Source organism: Schistocerca cancellata, chromosome 1 (assembly GCF_023864275.1).
Source record: "Schistocerca cancellata isolate TAMUIC-IGC-003103 chromosome 1, iqSchCanc2.1, whole genome shotgun sequence".
Classification (NCBI taxonomy): domain Eukaryota; kingdom Metazoa; phylum Arthropoda; class Insecta; order Orthoptera; family Acrididae; genus Schistocerca; species Schistocerca cancellata.
The window spans coordinates 330,787,225-330,810,512 of NC_064626.1; the positions used below are offsets into that span (position 1 = coordinate 330,787,225).

Consider the following 23,288-nt stretch of genomic DNA (forward strand, 5'->3'; position numbering starts at 1 on the left):
CGACAGGATATCAACGAACCTAACTGGCTGTAGCCCATGAGGACAGATGTCATGCTCACTGGGCCATCACGAACAATGATGTTACATTCTGTGTCAGGACATGAGCTTGTTCGTAGCAAGACAAGTATCCACACCGACCCTACGACAGCGATTGCACAATCACTATCTGTCAACGAAATGTTCGTTGATGTGGCTTCACGAGGCGGCAACAGAGGGAGGGCCAACTCGACAGCGCCATTTCCAGCGACAAAATTGGACACGAGGCTGTCACCACGTCATCTTTACAGGCGAGTTCCCATCCTGGTGCAGCAATGCGTTGGATTTATGTTTGTGTGGACGGTTCAGCGAGAACGAGCCTTGCCAGATTGCATTCGTCATACAGATCCATCATCAGCGGTGAAGATATGGGGTGCCGTTGTGTAAACAATACAGTCACCTCAGGTTCACATAACTCGTAATTTCAGCATCATCTGTTACATTAACGACGTGTTAAGGCAGGTGGATGTGCCAATGTTCGTGGCCTTTTCTTTCAATAAGATAGCACAAGATCGCGTGTTACCAGTGCTGCCTTGACCTACCTCGATATTCGAGTGTTGCCCTTGCCAGTAAATTCTCCAAATTTCTCACCCACTGAGACCAACTAGTCATGGTGCTCTCGCGACTGCAAACTCGTAACTGAACTGAACTCTCGCGCGGTCAAGCGCAGACTAGCAACGATAAATAACTCTCTGGTCAGAGATTCTGTCATGCCTCGCCATCGCTGCTACTGAATACATACGTGTTTCAAATGGTGTAGCAATATTTCTTATCACACTGCAGTCCGTCTTGGCGTCCAGACAGGTTAGAAGCATTGTTTCTGAGAGAGGTTTCAGCTCTGTGTTCGAAGTTTTACTCCCTGCACACGCGCAACCCAACTGAAAATCAGCAATGTGGTCTTTGCTGCTGTCATGTATACATACAACAAGAAAATTTCGTTATTTGCTATTGTTCCTAATGTAGCAATTTTAGTAACCAGCAGTGAATGTGGCAGCAGTCTGCAGATACGAGTGGTGTTCAGTAAGAAATGGAATTTCGGTAGAAAAAAATGCGCATCGGCCCCTATAATATCATGAAGTTCCCAAAGATGACGTGCAATACATGGGCTTCAAAATGTCGTCTGTAACGGAGGCGCGTTCCAAGCAGGGACTTGTCATCGAGTTTCTTTTGGAGGAAAATCAGAGCAACTCACATATTCATAGGACGTTGCAGAGTGTCTGCTGAGACCTAGCAGTGAACAAAAGCACGGTGAGTCGTTGCGCGAGGCGTCTGTCATCATCTCAACAATCTTTGATGATCCACTGCGGAACCGCGACAGCGAACCGGGACAGCGATCAGTCAAATATTTAGCATGGGAAATCGCCGAACAGCCGTATGCTTTGAGAAGTTATTTCATTTAGACAACCATTTTCGGCATCTCAGTAATGCCATCGTTAGGCTTCTATGCATTCCATGTATAGACTATCAGATAAATCGATACTTGCATACTGGAGCCATCAATATCTGGATTTAGCGAATTCACGTAATGCAAATATTCATGGCTCCAGCGTGCAACCATCGAAATGACTGATTGTCTGTACGTAGCGCCCTAACGATAGCATTATTGAGATGCCGAAACTCGTTGTCTAAATAAAATAACTTCTTAAAACACATGCCTGTTTGGCGATTTTCCTTGGTAGGTAATCATCTCAACAAGGTCGCGCAAGCCAGTCCGATCTCCCGCTTGCTGGCAGGCCGCACGCAGCTGTGCTACCCTCAGGAAATTGAAGAAACGACTGCAACGTATTCGTCGCCACAGAACTGCAAACAAACTTCTCCATGACGCTTCACACAAGTCTGCGCTCCCGAGGGCAGCTCACCAAACTTCATCCGACTGCTCTTTCTCACCCACACTATAGCCTGGATGGCGCACATTTGGATTTCCATTTTTTGTCCCAATGAAGGCTGCACTCCGCTTGAGGTAGTAGGAAGGGTAGAAGTACCTGCTGCAGCAAGACGTTGGCTCCGACGTCGACCACTACAGTGGTACCACTCGAGCATACAGGCCCTCCCAAAAAGATGGCGTAAGAGGGTCATATTGAACGGAGGTTATGTTAAAAATGCCGTTTTGTAGTCAAAAGAGTGGGGAATACGTATATTTTCAATATAGAGTGGGGAATATTATGGGGCATATTTTCAGAATATTACTACAAGAGGCCGCGAAATGTTGTCATAAGGGGTGGGGCACTTTCATTTAAAATACGTTTTTGACACTTTTAGGATATTTTTGATCTGTTTTCACCTACGGACACAAATACATCAACTTTGTTTCTTTTTTAAAGCGAACCATTCATTCCTGAAAAAAAAACGCACTGAATGAATCTCTGTGGTGTACCTCGTAAAGTAGATCTACATAATGGCTCCCTGGCGCATAATTATCTTAAAATCCGAATGACAATACACAGCCACTCACGTACCTCTTATATCGGAAGTAAAAGTTACAATCTTGAATGAGATAAACTTTCCTGTAGTGCTTCAATCAAACTGTAGCAAGAACGACAGAACAGGCCTTAATTCTAAATGAATTTTACTTTGTTGTGTTCCGTAAGACTTACAAAATGTTTTCAGGCAACTGGTATTACTAATGACTACTTATTTTATTTTAATTAATGTAATTCAGTACCGTCGCAGAAAACAGAATGATTCACTAATCAAAATTTAGTTGCATAACTTATTTAACTGAGCGCCAGAGACGACTGTGAAAGAATTATCCATAATGAACAGTAAATGAATGTATTAAGTAAATTGAAGGGGGAGGAGAGAGAAAAGACAACGAAGGAAAGCAACTATTGATGTCAGTTACATCTGGGACTGTATGCAAAATCAGCGCTAACGAGTGAAAATGTTTGCCGAACAGGGATTAGAACCCAGGATCGCCTGTTTACCAGGCAGTTCCGTTAGCGATCTTTCCTTCGTTGGGGCCTACAGTCATGTAGAATTTTTTGAAAGAAATTTTCTTCACTTGACTGTTAATTGTTCATTTACTTTTTACATCCATGATTTCGGCTTAGTAGCCAGCCATTCTCAAGTGCATATTCAAATGTTAAAGTACAAGGGTTAAAACTTAAGTAGTGGCAACTTTTTATTCAAACCGATACAAAAGAGTTACATGTTTGGTTGCTGTCATTCAAAGTAGTCACCAGCGTTGTGTAGAACCCGTTGCCAGCAATGGGGAAGGCATAGCACACTGTTAGCAGAGCGTGTTCTGTTGATGGTGCTAATGGAGCGGTCTACTGCCGTCGAAACTGAAACAGTTCTGAAGCGAATGCCAAGAAGTGGTTCCTTCATCTTCGGAATCGAATCAAAGTCACAAGGACTTAAGTCCGGGGACTATGGTGGATGGTACAGCACTTCCCAGTCCCATCGACCGAGAGCCAGAGCAGCCACAGCTGGCGCTGTATGCGCAGAAAGTGTCGCCGCTTCTTTCGCAAAGCCGTTCGCAGATGATGCTCCAGAAACGAACAGTAATAAAATAAATGTCATGTTACTAGGGCCTCCAGCCAGGTAGACCGTTCGCCGGGTGCAAGTCTTTCGATCTGACGCTACTTCGGCGACTTGCGTGTTGATGGGGATGAAATGATGATGATTAAGACAACACAACACCCAGCCGGGAATCGAACCCGGGCCCTTAGGATTGACATTCTGTCGCGCTGACCACTCGGCTAACGGGGGCAGATTACGAACAGTAATACTGACGGTCTGTCGTGGATGGACGTAATGCGTTAGGATAACACTATCACAGTCGTACACGAGAACCACCATAACTTTCACCATAGTGGGGCTCTGGCGCACTTCCGACTTTCGCGGCGACCCATAATGACGCCATTCCTTGGATTGGCGTTTCAGTTTTGGCTCGTACGATGTGGTCCAGGTCTCATCCAGTGTTACGATAAGGCCTTCGCGCTGATAGCGCTCCAAGTCTGTCGGAGCAGCGTCGTAACGCATCCATTTCTGCATTTTTGTCAAGCCATGCGGAACCCATCCAGGCGTCCCTTCAAGATGCGAAGCACAGTCGTATGAGCTTATCCGGTTTCGTGGGCGATCACTGACCACTGACGCAGCAACAGCATGCACTTCTTCTTCAGAGACTCTAGGACGACCTGCCAGACGCATGTCTGCCGCAGATTTCCGACCCTCGTTGAAGGTTATGTAAGGGAATGCCGATTCCCCGCACACCTCTTGAAGACCTTGATGACACTTTCGTGCTGTACGACCTCTGGCACATTCAGTCTTGATCCAGTTCCGTTGTTCCTGTTTCGAAAACATAGTGACACCGTTACGTTAGACCGCTCGCTCACAAGTGACTGTGTGTTCCTCGACTGTGCGCTCGCCTGTGACGTGGGACGGGCGAGTCCATTTGCTCGGAGGTAAGGTAGGTATGTCAAGAACGTGTGCTATCAGAGACAATAGTAGATTCCATTGCGTAGTGTCTCCACAGCAGTGTTGCCACTATTTAAGTTCCAACCTACGTATGTCATCGTCACAGACCAGTTAGACGTATTTCAACATTTCAATGTGCACTTGAGAATGGCTACTAAGCCGAAACCACAATTGTGCAAAGTAAATGAACAGTTAACAGTTAAATTGTGGAAATTTCTTTTACAAAAAGTTGCGTTAACCATTGCCCCATCCAGAGAAAGTGTTTATCACACCTGCGCGGACTATCCCGACTGGCCTCCGGGCGACTTGCCCACCCAGCGCCACCTACCCGCCGTCCCCGTCCATGTCCTCCACGCTCGCTTCTTTGAGATTCCCATATGTGGCCGAACGTAACTGTGCATCTGCACTGAAGCTGGTGGATTCATTGCCCAACGACGCGAATCAATTATCTAATAAATGAACAATTTAAAGAAGCTGCCGATTGTCCGCAGCTCGTGGTCGTGCGGTAGCGTTCTCACTTCCCACGCCCGGGTTCCCGGGTTCGATTGCCGGCGGGGTCAGGGATTTTCTCTGCCTCGTGATGACTGGGTGTTGTGTGCTCTACGTAGGTTGGTTAGATTTAAGTAGTTCTAAGTTCTAGGGGACTTATGACCATAGATGTTAAGTTCCATAGTGCTCAGAGCCATTTGAACCATTTTGAACCAACCGATTGTTTGAGTTCATCGTCCTGACTTGAATTTCGTCTGACACGCAGTCGTTATGGCTTTGTCATAAGACTATTAGTTACCGTTCCAACGGCTGCTCGGTAACTTCGCAAAGTTTGCCAAGTAACGTGTACACTAAAGTGGGGCATCGGCAGCTCCAAATGCAGCTGCTCACAGCAGACAACGCTCACGTGGCCTCAGACGACGTTCCATCCGGTCAGCAGTATAAGACCCCCACTTCGTGCACACAACGCTTCCTTTTAGCTTCCGGGAAGTTACTCAGGGGATAACATAAGTTTATGTACGGATAGCATCTCACTGCCTCTAATTGTTCATTCCAAAGCCGTTGGTGTGTTTATCAAATGGCTCTGAGCACTATGCGACTTAACGTCTGAGGTCGTCAGTCGCCTAGAACTTAGAACTAATTAAACCTAACTAACCTAAGGACATCACACACATCCATGCCCGAAGCAGGATTCGAACCTGCGACCGTAGCGGTCGCTCGGCTCCAGACTGTAGCGCCCAGAACCGCACGGCCACTCCGGCCGGCGGTGTGTTTATCAGGCAACCGAGAAAATTTCCATATGTAAGGAAAATAAAGGGCACAGCACAAGAAAAGTTGTCTCATTTGTTTTAGCCACACCTTTTCTACGTAGCCCACATGTTGTCACCTACAAAATATGATGCCGTAGTCTCTTTCTGATATTAGTTCATGCCCATACATGGTCTACTACAAAGTACTTCATTGAATTTCTGTCCAGCGTATAACAAGTAAATAAACTGAACTAGAAACAATTGCAAGAGATGTGACAGTCAGTGATATGGAAACAGCGTATTGTTTAACTAAGATAATCCACTAGCTACAAGAAATGCGTCTCTAGAAATACGAAACTAAAACACTATACCACAGTCGTAAGACCAGAATTTTATATGTGAGTGCTTAGCAGTGAAATATAAGCTGGCCAGACACATTAAATACTTTAAATACTGACATTAGAAAACTAACTTCTGCAATAAAAACTACAATTGGTTAGAAAATGAAAGTAATGACGAGATCTACCAATGAAATATAAGAAATAATAGGAACAAAAGACAACAGGTTACCGAAATAAATATTCTTGTGTGTCTGGAAAAAGAAATCAAAAATAGGATGGGTTAAGAAAAGAAATAATATCAAAAAATCGGAAATAATAGAAGAAAACTTTTTAAAGAATGAAATACTAAATTTAGAACTTTTTCAGGACAGTAAAAAAAATAAGACATCTGGAACAACATGAACACAGGAAAGTAAAAGACAACAGGAGGAGAAGGTGATGATGCACTAGAAAACTGGAAGCAGCAAAGAAAGATGAAGTTATTTAGACAGCTTAGTTAAAGAAGACAGCAGATGCAGCGTGGAAGCCAGAAGAATAAATGCAATAGCTAAATGCGCTTTCTGTGTTGCTACTGAACAGTCGTTTCCTGCAGAAATGACCTTTATCTGTAGCTTGCTTCCATGTGCCTGTGAAAGGTGAACACTGTTGAAAGTAGAAAGCACTTGGAAGCATTGGAAATGTGGCTTTGGAGAAAAATAACGAGGACTAGCGAGACAGAAAAAAAAGCCAGTGAAGATGTCCAAAGAGGTCAATGTGCAAAGAATGGTCGTAGCAACTGCTAAAAAAAGCAAATAAACTTTTTGGCGTGTTTATTGAAACTCAAAAGTTTTTGACAGACATATTTGAAGGAAAAATTCTGGGAAGGGAAATCAAGTAGTCGAAGAGCTATTAGGAGTATCAAGACATCGAAACTAACAAAAAATGGAGATGATAGCACAAAATGGGGGAGTCGCAGAGACCTCTTACTCAACTTTTTTCTCAAAACATACTGCCAACAGGCAGGTCGTTAAATACACAGCATCATTTATCGCCCTGATAAGTTGTTGGGCGCGATAAGGGGACGAATTGTTTCGTAAAATTACATGATATGATACTAGGCACGTGCTGTTTCGCTTGTAATGCTGCAGTCACAATACGCACACACGTACTTAAGCAAGCAAAGATCATTCATGTCTGTGTGAGAGAGAGAGAGAGAGAGTGTGTTTGTGTGTGTCCGGCAGCCTTGTCTGAGGCGTGCATGGAGATCTCTTGTACACTGCTCCCGTGGGCCAGTCTCTTGAAGGACTCAGTTACGAGGACACAAGAACTGTGTAATGAGCCTTAATTGAAGTCACGAGAGAGCTTGTTTTGCTTCCGCTTGCCTTTCCTGCAACTTGCGTATCATTTATTTCCTGCCTGTAATACAGACAAGCAATACCTCCTCAAAAATACGACATTCTAGACAATATACAAAATGAGTGATACGAATAGTTGCGTAAATCGCTTGAGTGGCGTATTTGTGCTCCATTATTTCTTCAGAACTGTTCATTAGCTTGATTTTTTCACTTCAACATGTTTGAGACAGCTGGACGATCATGCACCGTCTTATAGGAATATTTAATCAGTATGTTGATACTAATGGTAATTACGATTACAAGGAAAAAAATTAATTACCCGTCACTGTGGTATGTGACACAGAAAATTTAAGGCTACTGAGAATTAGGTTCGTGCGTCTTTCATAACTGAATAATCTACAGACACCACAATAAGAACGAGAAAAACAAACGGATCGGAATTTTGGGAGGAAACCTCCCAGCTTCGCCTCGTGTAGTTTTGGTGCATCGCAAAACCATAAAGGCCCCACTTCGCATACTAATGATGTGGTAGTAGAATCACTAACTAACACAGCAGCAATACGAGAAGAACTATAATCAGCAATGAACGATTTTTCTTGTATTTCAGCGGAAATAACTTCTTAGTGTTTCTCTTGAGTACAGTTATTTCATCTTAAAAATTGGTTCTGCCCCTACAGTATGGGCTTTGATACATTATTTTCACTCGTCACCGCTATTCCGCAAAATGTTCCGATGCAGTTAACATCTATAATCCCTTCCCTTTGCTTTCCTTCCTCCCCTTTCCACCTTCAATATACACTATATATAGGATGTGGTAAATAAAAGTGGCCCAGAGAACAGAAGTCCATGGTATAAAGATACACAGCAGAGGAAAGGATATACAGTACTAAACTGACTACAGAATATACTGACAGTGATCACGATTCATCTCTTGGCACTTTTAGGCCCTGGTCAGAAAGTTTCTGAAGGTGGGTCGAAGCTGGACTGTTGGAATTGCTGCAATATCATCCGAAATGTTCTGTTGCAGCTCTTGAAGACTATGAGGGTTGTTGCGATACACCTTAGACTTGGACGCTGCCCACACAAAGTAATCGCACGCTGACAGGTCAGGCGACACGTGTGGCCAGCTAGGGCCGTGACCAGACTGATCTCTGCTAGAAACTCTGACAGACGTGAAAATTGTGTGAATGTGCTCCAAGGTTCGGCCAGTTACTCCATGCTGCTGGAAGTAACTGTGGGTGTCTTCCTCCTTCGTCAGCGCTGCGTCCATTTCCGAAAGAACAGACACAGCACATCCACATAACTCTAGCTAGGTTCATTTACTTATATTTCAGTTAAAAAGTCTGTAAATAACTCAAAAATGTGCAATTTTTCGGACAGGAGTTGTTTTGCAGCAGTGTGTAATCGATCTGTAGACTTCATCAGGTGGGCCAAATCAGTTCAGGTAAATCAGATCGTACATTTATATTTCCCTTCCACGTCTGTGACACATGTCTCTTTAACTGCGTGTGTAAACTAAGGTGAAACTGAACACTTAATTATCGCTCCTTTTTACATGCAAACGACTTTAAAACGAAAGTCATATAATCAACGCAAGATGTTATCATGTCATAGTAATTTTTTATTTTCTTAACAGGCATGGAATGTAAGAATCTTGATGACATCCAAAATGTTGAAACGGGGTATATTAATTTGACGTAAGGTACGGCTCTGCATTTCCCGTTGCTGATAGAAGCAGACTCGCTACATGAAAAGGGGGCTTCTTAATTTTGTCCTCAGTTACGACTGATAATAAAGAAAGCCTAATTGTTCAATTGTAAGTTTTGTTGTCACGTTAATAGGAGAGAAAAACTAAATAAATTGGCAGACTGGGCAAAGTTTCACTTCCGTATCTCACGTCGTGGGAGGATAAATAGTCCACATCATGTGCAAGGATCGTACAGGATCCTGACCTGTTAAGGCAAAATCTCTAAGCCCAACAATTTCTGACTGATATGACAAAAGGAAAGACAACAAACAAATGCAATAGACATGCTAAGATCCTGCACGACCTTGCAGTGAAGAAGCTGTATACTTTCACTCAGCTTGAGTTTTCTTTGACAGTTTGCTAATATCATACCAGAACTCTCTGAAGGAAAAGGGAGGTGGACTAATCTTAAATGGCAGTTAACCTACGTTCATAAATACTGCTATTTATTACAAAGCTCGGTACCAAGATTGGACAGAATTATGCAAAACATAAAAAATCTTACTTTACGTTAATGCCTTACTTACCTACAAAATAAGGCGGTTTTGATCATTTAGCACGGTCATTCAGCGCAGAAAATTCCTCTAGAAAGAATTTACAGACACCTACTCACATAGAGAACCCAGGAAAACAAATTAGAAAGAGCTTTGGAATATTCATTTGATACGAGGACTAATGATACTCGATAGACGCGCGGACTTGAGTTCCCTCCACCTAAGGAGGTTACAGTCAAAGCTGAAATAGCCGACGTCAACACCATGGTACGAATAATCATAAGACTCGCTCAGTGCTGAATTTAGAACAAACGGAATTAACGCTTCGCCCACCTAGTTGCATCTGAGGATCGTGAGGCAGGACTAGTGCAAAATTAATCACCTCGCCGACTTCTAGCGCGACCACGGGACTTAGTACAGGCCAATGCAACACCATAACTTCATGATTTTACATTATAAGTGAAGCAAAAAAAAAAAAAAAAAAAAAAAGATGAAGCGAATCGCATTATACTACTGATGGTGCTGAAACCAGCAATGTTGAAAGTGATCAAATAGAATCTCTACATGACTTAATATCTAACTCCACGTTCCATCAGAACATATATACTGACTGGCTGCTCGGGTCAGAACACCTCACGAAAATTTACCAGTGTCCCCCTGGACGCTGTGCGCAGTCAGTTCTGCATTGGGAGGGAGGGGGGGGGGGGGGCGGTTGTTCATCCCAGACCCCTGTTAAAGTGCATGGACCCCTGAACCTACCAGAGAGGCTGGAAACGTGTGGACGGCAATTGTCCCTAGTTCTTTCTGAACAGAGAAAGGTTCCACAACTTGTCCACTCGATTCTACTGGGCCAGTCAAAGGGCTCGAGTTTAAAAACTACGGGAGGGTCGCTTCTGTCGTTGAGACTTGTTACCGCCAGTCAGGCGTGAAGAAAGCCAACAAACTCTCCCACGGCTTCCCGTGTTGTACAACTTCGTACACAATAGTAAGGAGAGGTGGGCTACAGAGTGGAGCAGCAACTGTCGTCGTAGGATAGCTGGACAGAGGCAGAAATGATTAACACAGTAAGCAGAAGATTTACTGAAGTTGTATCTGTCCAAGAATATGAAGATTCATAACGAATAATGCATCAAGAAACAGAGTCCAACTATCACAGTGTCAACAAGGAAGAGGCTCTCTGAACAAATGCACGAATGATGATTTCAGAGCCACGACTAGATGGCGTCTGAGTAGCAACACATAGCGACGAGGCACCAACTACATGAGGGCAATGTGTCTACCGTTGGCTGTTGTTGTTGTTGTGGTCTTCAGTCCTGAGACTGGTTTGATGCACCTCTCCATGCTACTCTATCCTGTGCAAGCTTCTTCATCTCCCAGTACCTACTGCAGCCTGCATACTTCTGAATCTGCTTAGTGTATTCATCTCTTGGTCTCCCTCTACGATTTTTACCCTCCACGCTGCCCTCCAATACCAAATTGGTGATCCCTCGATGTCTCAGAACATGTCCTACCAACCGATCCCTTCTTCTAGTCATGTTGTGCCACAAGCTCCGCTTCTCCCCAATTCTATTCAATACCTCCTCATTAGTTATGTGATCTACCCATCTAATCTTCAGCATTCTTCTGTAGCACCACATTTCGAAAGCTTCTATTCTCTTCTTACCTAAACTATATATCGTCCACGTTTCACATCCATACATGGCTACACTCCATACAAATACTTTCAGAAACGACTTCCTGACATTTAAATCTATACTCGATGTTAACAAATTTTTCTTCTTCAGAAACTCTTTCCTTGCCATTGGCAGTCTACATTTTATATCCTCTCTACTTCGACCATCATCAGTTATTTTGCTCCCCAAATAGCAAAACTCCTTTACTACTTTAAGTGTCTCATTTCCTAATCTAATTCCCTCAGCATCACCTGACTTAATTCGACTACATTCCATTATCCTCGTTTTGCTTTTGTTGATGTTCATCTTATACCCTCTTTTCAAGACACTATCCATTCCGTTCAACTGCTCTTCCAAGTCCTTTGCTGTCTCTGACAGAATTACAATGTCATCGCCGAACCTCAAAGTTTTTATTTCTTCTCCATCGATTTTAATACCTGCTCTGAAATTTTCTTTTGTTTCCTTTATTGCTTGCTCAATATACAGATTGAATAACATCGAGGATAGGCTACAACCCTGTCTCACTCCCTTCCCAACCACTGCTTCCCTTTCATACCCCTCGACTCCTATAACTGCCATCTGCTTTCTGTAGAAATTGTAAATATCCTTTCGCTCCCTGTATTTTACCCCTGCCACCTTTAGAACTTGAAAGAGAGTATTCCAATCAACATTGTCAAAAGCTTTCTCTAAGTCTACAAATGCTAGAAACGTAGGTTTGCCTGTCCTTAGTCTGTTTTCGAAGATAAGTCGTAGGGTCAGTATTGCCTCACGTGTTCCAACATTTCTACGGAATCCAAACTGATCTTCCCCGTGTCGGCTTCTATCAGTTTTTCCATTCGTCTGTAAAGAATTCGCGTTAGTATTTTGCAGCTGTGACTTATTAAACTGATCGGTAATTTTCACATCTGTCAACACCTGCTTTCTTTGGGATTGGAATTATTATATTCTGCTTGAAGTCTGAGGGTATTTCGCCTGTCTCATATATCTTGCTCACCAGATGGTAGAGTTTTATCAGGACTGGCTCTCCCAAGGCTGTCAGTAGTTCTAATGGAATGTTGTCTACTCCGGGGGCCTTGTTTCGACTCAGGTCTTTCAGTGCTCTGTCAAACTCTTCACGCAGTATCATATCTCCCATTTCATCTTCATCTACATCCTCTTCCATTTCCATAATATTGTCCTCAAGTACATCTCCCTTGTATAGACCCTCTATATACTTCTTCCACCTTTCTGCTTTCTCTTCTTTGCTTAGAACTGGGTTTTCATCTGAGCTCTTGATATTCATACAAGTGGCTCTCTTTTCTCCAAAGGTCTCTTTAATTTTCCTGTAGGCAATATCTATCTTACCCCTAGTGAGATAAGCCTCTACATCCTTACATTTGTCCTCTAGCCATGGCTGCTTAGCCATTTTGCGCTTCCTGTAGATCTCATTTTTGAGACGTTTGTATTCCTTTTTACCTGCTTCATTTACTGCATTTTTATATTTTCTCCTTTCATCAATTAAATTCAATATTTCTTCTGTTACCCAAGGATTTCTAGCAGCCCTCGTCTTTTTACCTACTTTATCCTCTGCTGCCTTCACTACTTCATCCCTCAAAGCTACCCATTCCTCTTCTACTCTCTTTCCCTCATTCCTGTCAATTGTTCCCTTATGCTCTCCTTCAAACTCTGTACAACCTCTGGTTCTTTCAGTTTATCCAGGTCCCATATCCTTAAATTCCCACCTTTTTGCAGTTTCTTCAGTTTTAATCTACAGGTCATAACCAATAGATTGTGGTCAGAGTCCACATCTGCCCCTGGAAATGTCTTACAATTTAAAACCTGGTTACTAAATCTCTGTCTTACCATTATATAATCTATCTGAAACCTGTCAGTATCTCCAGGCTTCTTCCATGTATACAACCTTCTTTCATGATTCTTGAACCAAGTGCTAGGCATGATTAAGTTATGCTCTGCACAACATTCTACCAGGCGTCTTCCTCTTTCATTTCTTAGCCCCAATCAATATTCACCTACTACGTTTCCTTCTCTCCCTTTTCCTACTCTTGAATTCCAGTCACCCATGACTATTAAATTTGCGTCTCCCTTCACTACCTGAATCTCATCATACATTTCATCAATTTCTTCATCATCTGCAGAACTAGTTGGCATATAAACTTGTACTACTGTAGTAGGCGTGGGGTTCGTGTCTATCTTGGCCACAATAATGCGTTCACTGTGCTGTTTGTAGTAGCTTACCCGTACTCCTATTTTTTTATTCATTATTAAACCTACTCCTGCATTACCCGTATTTGATTTTGTATTTGTAACCCTGTATTCACCTGACCAAAAGTCTTGTTCCTCCTGCCACCGAACTTCACTAATTCCCACTATATCTAACTTTGACCTAACCATTTCCCTTTTTAAATTACGGCTGTAGTTTCCCCTTGCTTTCAGCCGTTCGCAGTACCAGAACAGCAAGGCCATTTTGGTTAGTGTTACAAGGCCAGATCAGTCAATCATCCAGACTGCTGCCCCTGCAACTACTGAAAAGGCTGCTGGCCCTCTTCAGGAACCACACGTTTGTCTGGCCTCTCAACAGATACCCCTCCGTTGTGGTTGCACCTACGGTACGGCTACCTGTATCGTTGAGGCACGCAAGCCTCCCCACCAACAGCAAGTTCCATGGTCCATGGTTGGCTGTCGTACACTATTTGCCCAAAAGTATCGGGACACTTGGCTGAAAAGTTCGTGGCTCCCTCCATCGGTAATGGTGGAATTCAGTACGGTGCTGGCCCACCATTAGCCTCGATGACAGCTTCTACTCTCGCAGACATACGTGCTGGAAGGTTTCTTGGGGAATGGCAGCCCATTCTTCAAGGAGTTCTGTACTGAGGAGAGGTATCGATGTTGGTCGTTGAGGCCCGGCAGAAGTCGGCCTTCCAAAACATCTCAAATGTGTTCTATAGGATTCAGGTCAGGACTCTGTGCAGGCCAGTCCATTACAGGGATGTTATTGTCGTGTAACCACTCCTCCACAGGCCGTGCATTATGAACAGGTGCTCGATCGTGCTGAAAGATGAAATCGTCGTCCCCGCATTGCTCTTCAACATTGGGAAGCAAGAAGGTACTTAAAACATCATTGTAGGCCTGTGCTGTGATAGTACCACGCAAAACAACAAGGGGTACAAGCCCCCTCCATGAAAAACACGAACACAACATAACACCACCGCCTCAGAATTTTACCGCTGGCACTACACACGCTGGCAGATGACGTTCACCGGGCACTCGTCATACCCTCACCCCGCCATCGGATCGCCACATTGTGTACCGTGATTCGTCACTCGACACAACGTTTTTCCACTGTTCAATTGTCCAATGTCTACGCTCCTTACACCAAGCGAGTCGTTGTTTCGCATTTACTAGCGTGATGTGTGTCTTATGAGCAGCCGCTCGACCAAGAAGTCCAAGTTTTCTCACCTCCCGTATAACTGTCTTGCAGTGAATCCAGATGTAGTTTGGAATTCCTGTGTGATGACTTGGATAGATGTCTGCCTATCACACATTATGACCCTCTTTCAGTGTTCGGCCTGTACGCTTTAGTGGTGTACGTGTCCCTTCACGTTTCCTCTTCACTATCACATCGGAGACAGTGGACCTAGCGATGTTTAGGAGTATGGAAATCTCGCGTGCAGACGTATGACACAAGTGACACTCAATCACCTGACCACGTTCGAAGTCCATGAGTTCCGCGGAGTGCCCCATTCTGCTCTCTCATGATGTCTAATGACTACTGAGGTAACTGATATGGAGTACCTGGCAGTAGGTGGCAGCACAAGGCGCCTAATATGAGAAACGTATGTTTTTTGGGGGTGTCCGGATACTTTTGATCACATAGCTTATATTGTGGTGGCTTAGGCGCTAGTAGTACAGAGCTGCTGGCGGTGTGGCTCAGCAGGTGTGCTCACTTGCGTCCGCTGGATCCTGCATGACAATTATCAGCTTCTGACCAAACTTCCGGTTCCGTTGCCCCCGTGGGATAATGCTGATACGTGGTACCACACCCAAAGAGAGAATGAAAGTGACTGGTATCTCACCATGTACACATCTCATGCAAACGGCTACACTGGAACTTGGCACATGGAAAGGAATGAGGTTGTTGAGCCTCATAACCAAATGGAAGATAAGGTAAACTGAAATGTCCAGTAGAAAATCCTGCTCCAAGCTTCAGCATGTGACAAACAAAAATGTCACTAACAGAAATACTGAACAAAACAGTAGAATGTCATAGAAAAACAAAATTATGGACGAGCTACAAAAATAACGGCGTGTATCAAACTGACTATATCACGTGTGCACCGTGAATATCAGGAATCCGGTAAAACATCAAATCTCCGACATCGCTGCGACCGGGAAAAGATCCTGCAAGAGCAGGGCCAGCGACGAGTGAAGAGAACCGTTCAACGTAACAGAAATGCAACGTTTCCGCAAATTGTTGCAGATGTCAGTGCTGTGCCATCAACAAGTGTCAGTGTGCAACCATTCAAGGAAACATCATCGATATGGGCTTTCGGAGCCGAAGACTCCTCGTGTAACCTTGCCGACTGGAGGACACAAAGCTTTACGCCTCACCTGAACCAGTCAACACCGACGTTGGACTGTTGCTGATTGGAAACATATTGCTTGGTCTCGTTTCAAATTGTATCGAGCGAATGGACCTGTACGTGTATGGTGGCAACCTCATGAATCCATGGACTCTCCATGTCAGCAGAGAACTATTCGAGGTGATGGGGGCTTTCTAATGGTGAGGGGCGTGTGCAGTTGCAGAGATATGGGATCCCTAACAGGTGACACGTTCGTAGGCATCCTGTCTGATCACCTGCATCCATTCATATCCATTGTGCATTCCAGCGGACTTGGGTAATTCCAGCCGGACACCTCCTGTATTGCTACAGAGCGCCTCCAGGGACTCTCTTTTGAGTTTACACACTTCCGCTGGCCACCAAATTCCCCAGACATGAACATTATTGAGCATATCTGGTATGCTTTGCAACGTGCAGTTCAGAAGAGGTCTCCACCCCCTCGTACTCTTACCGGTTTATGAACAGCCCTGCAGGATTCATGGTGTCAATTTCCTCCAGCACTACTTCAGACATTAGTCGAGTCCCTGTCACGCCGTGTTGCTCCAAGGAACCCTACACGATATTAGGCAGGTGTACCAGTTTCTTTGACTCTTCAATTTGTTGTTGTAAATCCGGTCCTGTCGCACCTAATGGTCAAAATGTGAGCTACTACGGCCATCACACATTCGTCAGTCGTGAAGCGTGCCGGAAAACACATTTCAGCGGCTGCAAAAGCTGCGCCGATACCGGCCAGGGGTGCCGTCCACTCGGGCCGATACAAGAGCGCCCCGATGGCTTATGGACATAATGCTGCATGTATTGAACTTTGTTTTTTCGTCTTTTCGTAATCCCATGTCGTTTCCTCAGCTGGTTCTTGGCGGCGTGGTTTTCAGGAGGAGATGGTGGGCCCCGGGCTGGAGTACCGCGTGGTGCGCGGCGGCGCGGCCGACTGCTCGCGCGTGGAGAGCTTCCTGCGGCGTGTCTTCTACCCGCGCGAGCCGCTGTGCGCCGCACTGGGCTTCACGGCGGGTCCCGCGGACGCGGCGGACATGCCCGCGCTGGACGACCTGCGCGCCGGCTGGTCGCTGCTCGCCGAGCGCCGCCAGGACGGCGCGCTCGTCGCCGCCTGCATCTGCGCGCTGCTGCAGCCGGACGAGGGCGGCGGCGCCGCCGGGCACCACCGGCAGGTCACTCCGCGCTCTCTCCTCACGAGCCAGTTACCGGGCGTAGTCGTGGAGTTTTACTTAACTTTATCAGTGTATATCGAGTATTGTTTGACACCCGCCAGGTTAGCCGAGAGCGCTAACGCGCTGCTTCCTGGACTCGGGTAAGCGCGCCGGCCCCGGATCGAATCCGCCCGGCGGGTTACCGACGGCGGCCGGTGTGCCGGCCAGCCTGGGTGTGGTTTTTAGGCGATTTTCCACATCCCACTAGGTGAATACCGGGCTGGTCCCCACGTTCCGCCTCAGTTACACGACTCGCAGACATTCGAACACGTTCGCACTATTTCACGGATTACACTAGACGCAGACAGCTGGGGTACACTACAGGGCTATTACAAATGATTGAAGCGATTTCATACATTCACTGTAGCTCCATTCATTGACATATGGTCACGACACACTACAGATACGTAGAAAAACTCATAACGTTTTGTTCGACTGAAGCCGCACTTCAGGTTTCTGCCGCCAGAGCGCTCGAGAGCGCAGTGAGACAAAATGGCGACAGGAGCCGAGAAAGCGTATGTCGTGCTTGAAATGCACTCACATCAGTCAGTCATAACAGTGCAACGACACTTCAGGACGAAGTTCAACAAAGATCCACCAACTGCTAACTCCATTCGGCGATGGTATGCGCAGTTTAAAGCTTCTGGATACCTCTGTAAGGGGAAATCAACGGGTCGGCCTGCAATGAGCGAAGAAACGGCTGAACGCGTGCGGGCAAGTTTCACGCATAGTGATGTGAAAGATTCAGTGTTTAAACCTCCTCTACCAAGAAACGTGCCAGAACTGCGAGCTCGCATCAACAATGCTTTCGAACTCATTGATGGGGACATGTTGCGCCGAGTGTGAGAGGAACTTGATTATCGGCTTGATGTCTGCCGAATCACTAAAGGGACACATATCGAACATTTGTGAATGCCTAAAAAAATTTTTTGAGTTTTTGTATGTGTGTGCAAAGCATTGTGAAAATATCTCAAATAATAAAGTTATTGTAGAGCTGTGAAATCGCTTCAATCATTTATAATAACCCTGTAATTCAGTCCTGGGGGCTACAGGTTGGCGGCAGGAAGGGCATCTGGCCACCCCTTAAAAACTAACCTTGCCAAATCCGTTCCTAACCGTGCCAACCCTGCGACACCGCGGGACACGGCACCAGCAGAAGAAAGAAAAGAAAGAAAGAATGGAGTATTGTTTCATGTCTGTGACTGTAAATTTATGAAATAATTTCTACCGCTTCAGTCACTTTCTACGAATTTTACAAGCTGCTACACTGTCGCGAGTAAAACAGTGACCCGAACACAGAATAAATTTCCTTTACTTTACGACTATGGTCACAAACTTTTTGTTAACAGATTACCGGTTTCGGTCTATAACGACCATCTTCAGATCTGCAGCAAAATATGGGAAAACATACACTAGCAGATTGTCTACAGCCTAAAACAATAAAATGGAGCATAATGAAAAGTGCTACTGGCATACATATACATTTGTGCGCTTTAAGTATGAAGAGGCATACCTGTTTTATAAAAACAATGTCCTAATGTACTGCAACCATAGCGGCATCGTCAAATGTTAAATGCAAAATCAACACCAGCATCGTCAAATGTATATAAATAACAGTATATGCAAGTGTCATTATGTTAGCAGCACTACAGTTCAAAACAAACTGCTGTACAGTAGCCTCTAGATGTTTGTGTTGTAAGTTCACCAAATGTCGCTTCTGTAGGCATACACAAGTCTTCAATGAAAAATTCAACAACGTAAAATAAAAGGGGGATACAATCGGTAAAGACTGTAATGTAATAAAAAGCAATGCAATAAAACACGACAAAAATTAGATTGTTAAAAAGAGGAAGAGTTAAGACACAGTAATTGACATATGTTCACGTGTCAATATTACACATAATGACATAAATGATAAACAGCTTTCATAGTGCCCAGAATAGTATTAAAACTATAAAAAAGAAGCAACAATGAAAGAAAACTTACTGCTGCACATAATCAGCGCCCTGTTTTAGCACTAACGCCAGAAAAGTATGATAAAATTCCGTACTAGTGCATGAACAACATTACTAGTTCATGCAGTATATTATATAAACAGGGACGGAACAAGAAAATACTAGTTACGCGTACAACGTACCAAAATGAAGTAAATATGTAAGGCACTCTATACTAGGTGAAACTGTCAACAAACTATATGTAACAGAGGCCTTCAGTTGTCAGACAAAGAGCCCGCCCCTGAAGGGGAATGGAAATGAAAATAAAGGGAAAAAAATTGTCAAACAAAGCAAAGTAGGCATTAGACACGAAGTTGCTCTGCCAGTTAAATAGTTTTTTTCGTTCTTTTTCTTTGTCTTATAAATTTCAAGCTCGTATAACAAATTGAGAGTATGGCCTTTTCCGCTGTGTGGAGAATACGCATACAATTATCAGTGCTCGCTGTAGAAAGACAAGTTTGAAATAAATGCTGTCCCAAAGCAGTTTTGTTCCGTGGCTGTGAATGTTCTTTAAACCTTAAGTTAAAAAATCGGCCGGTTTGACCGATATAATTTTTGTCACAGTTACTGTAGTCAATCCAGTATACTCCAGACCCATCAAATTTGTCATACTTTCTTTTCACTGTCGTCTATTTTATTGTTTTAAGCTGTAGAAAATCTGCGATTGTAATTATGTTTTCCCATATTTTGCTGCATATCTGAAGACGATCATTATAGACCGAAACCGGTAATCTGTTGACAAAAAGTTTGTGACCATAGACGTAAAGTAGAGGAAACTTTCTACTAATATTTATTAGTACGAAAATTTCGGCAGTATACTACAATCACCTGCTGTGTTACAGTTTCGTGTACTTTATAGTAATTTGAAGTGTGATGAGTATTATTTTCTGGGTGTGTCAGTGAGGTTATATATCGTAACTCAATCCCGTATAGAAATAAGAGTTTATTTCAGAGTGTACCCTAAATGAGTTGTATGTTTACATTGTTTCATTAGTGTATTACTTCAATTTTTTGTGGAAAATTATTTCTCTGACTCAGTTAATATTCCGAAGTTTACATCGTTCCAGAGACTGTTAACTGTAACAGAAACTTATTGCAATTGCGAAGATACGACAATCAAGATCGAATCTTTTTTATACAGGGCCATTGAAAAGTAACTGTACACAGTTCGTAGGTGTAATTCGTGATTCAAAATAAGAGTAAAATGTTAAATAAAGTAAAGAGCAAAATGATCTGTGGTAGGCATTACATCATGGACTTCTACTAGAGGTGCACAAATTTCGCTTGACTATTAGCTAGGCAGGCAATCTCCCGCACATTACAGGCCGAACCGGCAGGCTGCTTTCCTCCCCTCCAAGTAAAGCTACGCCCTACCCAAGTAGACTACTCGGTGCTACGCTATTTAGCAGTTTATTCTGTACGCTTTCGTTGTATTGTTATACGTACAGTTCAAACTTTTTTAGCAGAGTATCACAAGACGAGGCCCAATGTAATATATATTCATTCTTAGTCATTGTAACCCTGAAAATTATGGATTTTTTGTCCTTTTTTCCTTTTTCGGCGTATTGCGGGCTTATTTATTTCCATATGAGCGGTTAACTCTGTAACTTGAAAGTAGAGGTACTTTGGACTTAACAGCTTAAATATGTATATTATGCTGTAACACTAACCAAAATAAAGTTTTGTATGCCTAATTTCAGCAGCCTTAGTGTGTTTCAGCCAAATACAAACCCAGTTTCACGAATTTTAATTACTTGTGCCAGGATGTGTATTGCAGGTTTGCTGAATTCTTCCTAAGATGACAAAATAGTTCATTGTAAATTCCCCAAATGCATTTCGTCAAACACGAAGTTCCTTTCTCATATTATGCTAACGTAAAACGTACATGTCTGAAGGAAGAAGCATTCCTTTCATAATAAGATTTCTTCGCTCTGTGATGCGTACCACGAAAACGTGTCTTTTCTTGTATCCACTGAGGCATTTTTTCTATTTCACTCAATGTTCGCCCTAAATTTAGGAAGCCTATGTACTTCTAAATGGCCTCAAATCCTTGCCAGATGGTTTTACACACCTGTCAGCCACTAACACTTTGACCTCTTTCAGAATACTTGTAGAGTGAGGTAAGTGATGGTGAAATTTACAAACATGTCGTAACATGCCCAAGGTTCCCCAATTAGAGTTTAGTAACTTTTTACAGAATTTTCATAGCAAGACATCCCTCGATTTATCTGAAGCTGCGTCGTGAACACGCGAAAGCTTCTCCCAAGCAGGGACTTTGGTTCTGTTTCGTGATTTATATATACTCCGTAATTCTCAATTTCTCCTCAATCTCCTTTCAGCTAGATTTGATCATCTTGCTGCTCCCATCTTTAGATGAGCTGCAGCGAAACGACATACGCAAATGTATACCTGCCTATACTGTAGTCACGGTGCATTGTCAGTTCCACTTGTTGTCAGGTGTAGCGGGCTGGACGGGTCCTGCGAAGCTTTCCAGGCTTGCAGAAAACCAAGTTGGCCGGCTTTAACCTTTGTGTTGTTGCAGCAGGTTGAAGTGCTTCAACGGTTGCGAAGGAGGCAGTGACAGGCAAGCTGGAAGGAGAATTTGTGCATCTCTAGGTAGTACAAGCGTTTTGGTGTGTTGTGGTCTGCATATCGACTGATGTTGCTTTGCATACCACTCTATATAGCTACGTTATATCTGGCGCTAGATGCCTTTGTTTACTCGACTTCGGTGTGTTGCTTTGTACTCTACGGCGTTGCTGTAGTGTAGCGGCTCCAGACGTACTACGTACATTTATTCTCTTGGTAGTTCATAGACTTCATTGGTGTGCACGGTACGATGGCGTACCACTGTGGACAGGCGTACCACTGTGGACAGGCGTTTAAAGGGTTGTGGCATTCGCTGAGCACCATCATTAGATCGCCCTCAGCTGGTTGGAGTGGGTGTTGAGAACATACTGGAAATTGTAGACGGAGATCTGACCATAAATACCCGCCGTATAGATGCCACTGCAGGGGTTCATCAATCAGGTATAGAGCGCCTGCTTCGGAGGCAGCAACTCCACCCACTTCACCTGCCCCCCCTGCGGGTCCGGGGATTAGAATAGGCCCAAGGTATTCCTGCCTGTCGTAAGAGGCGACTAAAAGGAGTCCATCCCCCTCACGGGGGTAGTTAGCGCCTGCGTCCGGAGACGGACGGTTCCACGACCTATAATTGTGGTCTTTCTGGTTTTTTCACTTCTCGTTTCTTCCTTCCTTTTGTTGGTTCCTTTCTTTGCTCTTCTCCACCTCACTGTCTTCCTTACCCTTTCCCTTGACTTCTCCTTGCCTTCTCATTGCCTTTTTCTCCTTGCCTTCTCATTGCCTTTTTCTCCTTGCCTTCTCATTGCCTTCTTCTCCTTGCCTTCTCATTCCCTTCTTCTCCTTGCTTTCTCAAGGCCTTCTTCTCCTTGCCTTCTCTGCTCTCCGCCTCGGCGTTTGAGACAGTCTGTCCTCTTTCTCCCTCTCTCTCTTCTTTTTCCTCTTCTTCCTTCCTCCCTGTGCGTGCCTGAAGGCCGACACACGCGTTCGCACGCGTAGCCGGTGAAGGGGTAACGCGTAAGTCCCCGCCCTGGGTAGACATGGAAGGAACGCGCGTACCCCCTGGTAAAGGCCAGGCCCGGGGAGGGGTGATTGCCTGAGCTGATACCTTCTGACCATGCCGATTGGTCCCTCCGTCTGTTTCTCGGGAGGTGTGACCTGAGGTGTAAACATTCACCTAAGGCGGGAGTGCCCTCTGAGAGGGTCCCCACAAGGAAGGAGCGCGCCATCGGAGACGCTGGCAATCATGGGGGATTCCTCCGCAATGGATTCTACTCCATCGCTTTCGACTTCTGCCCAAAAACGGAAACGTGACCAGCCACCAGTGACAAAAGTACTACCACCTGCCCCACAGTTCCTCGTCGTTTCTCGATCTGAGGACGGAAAGGATTTTTCCTCTGTCAACCCTTTCGTTATCCAGAAGGGCGTAGATGCCATAGCCGGATCTGTCAAATCTTGTACCAGGTTGCGTAACGGTACCTTATTACTAGAAACTGAGAGTGCCTTTCAGGCACAAAAACTGCTTCGGGCCACACTCCTGTACACGTTCCCTGTCCGGGTGGAGGCCCACCGAACTTTGAATTCGTCTCGTGGTGTAGTCTATACTAG

The 23,288-nt window shown here is 44.4% G+C and overlaps 1 protein-coding gene across 1 annotated transcript in view; it reads left to right on the plus strand.

Annotated features, from left to right (window-relative positions):
- The window catches only part of LOC126173262 (uncharacterized), a 60,164-nt gene that overhangs the window by 12,221 nt on the left and 24,655 nt on the right, over positions 1-23,288 (plus strand). The window contains exon 2 of the mRNA XM_049920943.1: positions 16,774-17,067. Within this exon, the coding sequence (XP_049776900.1) occupies positions 16,780-17,067 (288 nt within the window). The 5' untranslated portion in view covers positions 16,774-16,779. The remainder of the gene's footprint in view (positions 1-16,773; positions 17,068-23,288) is intronic.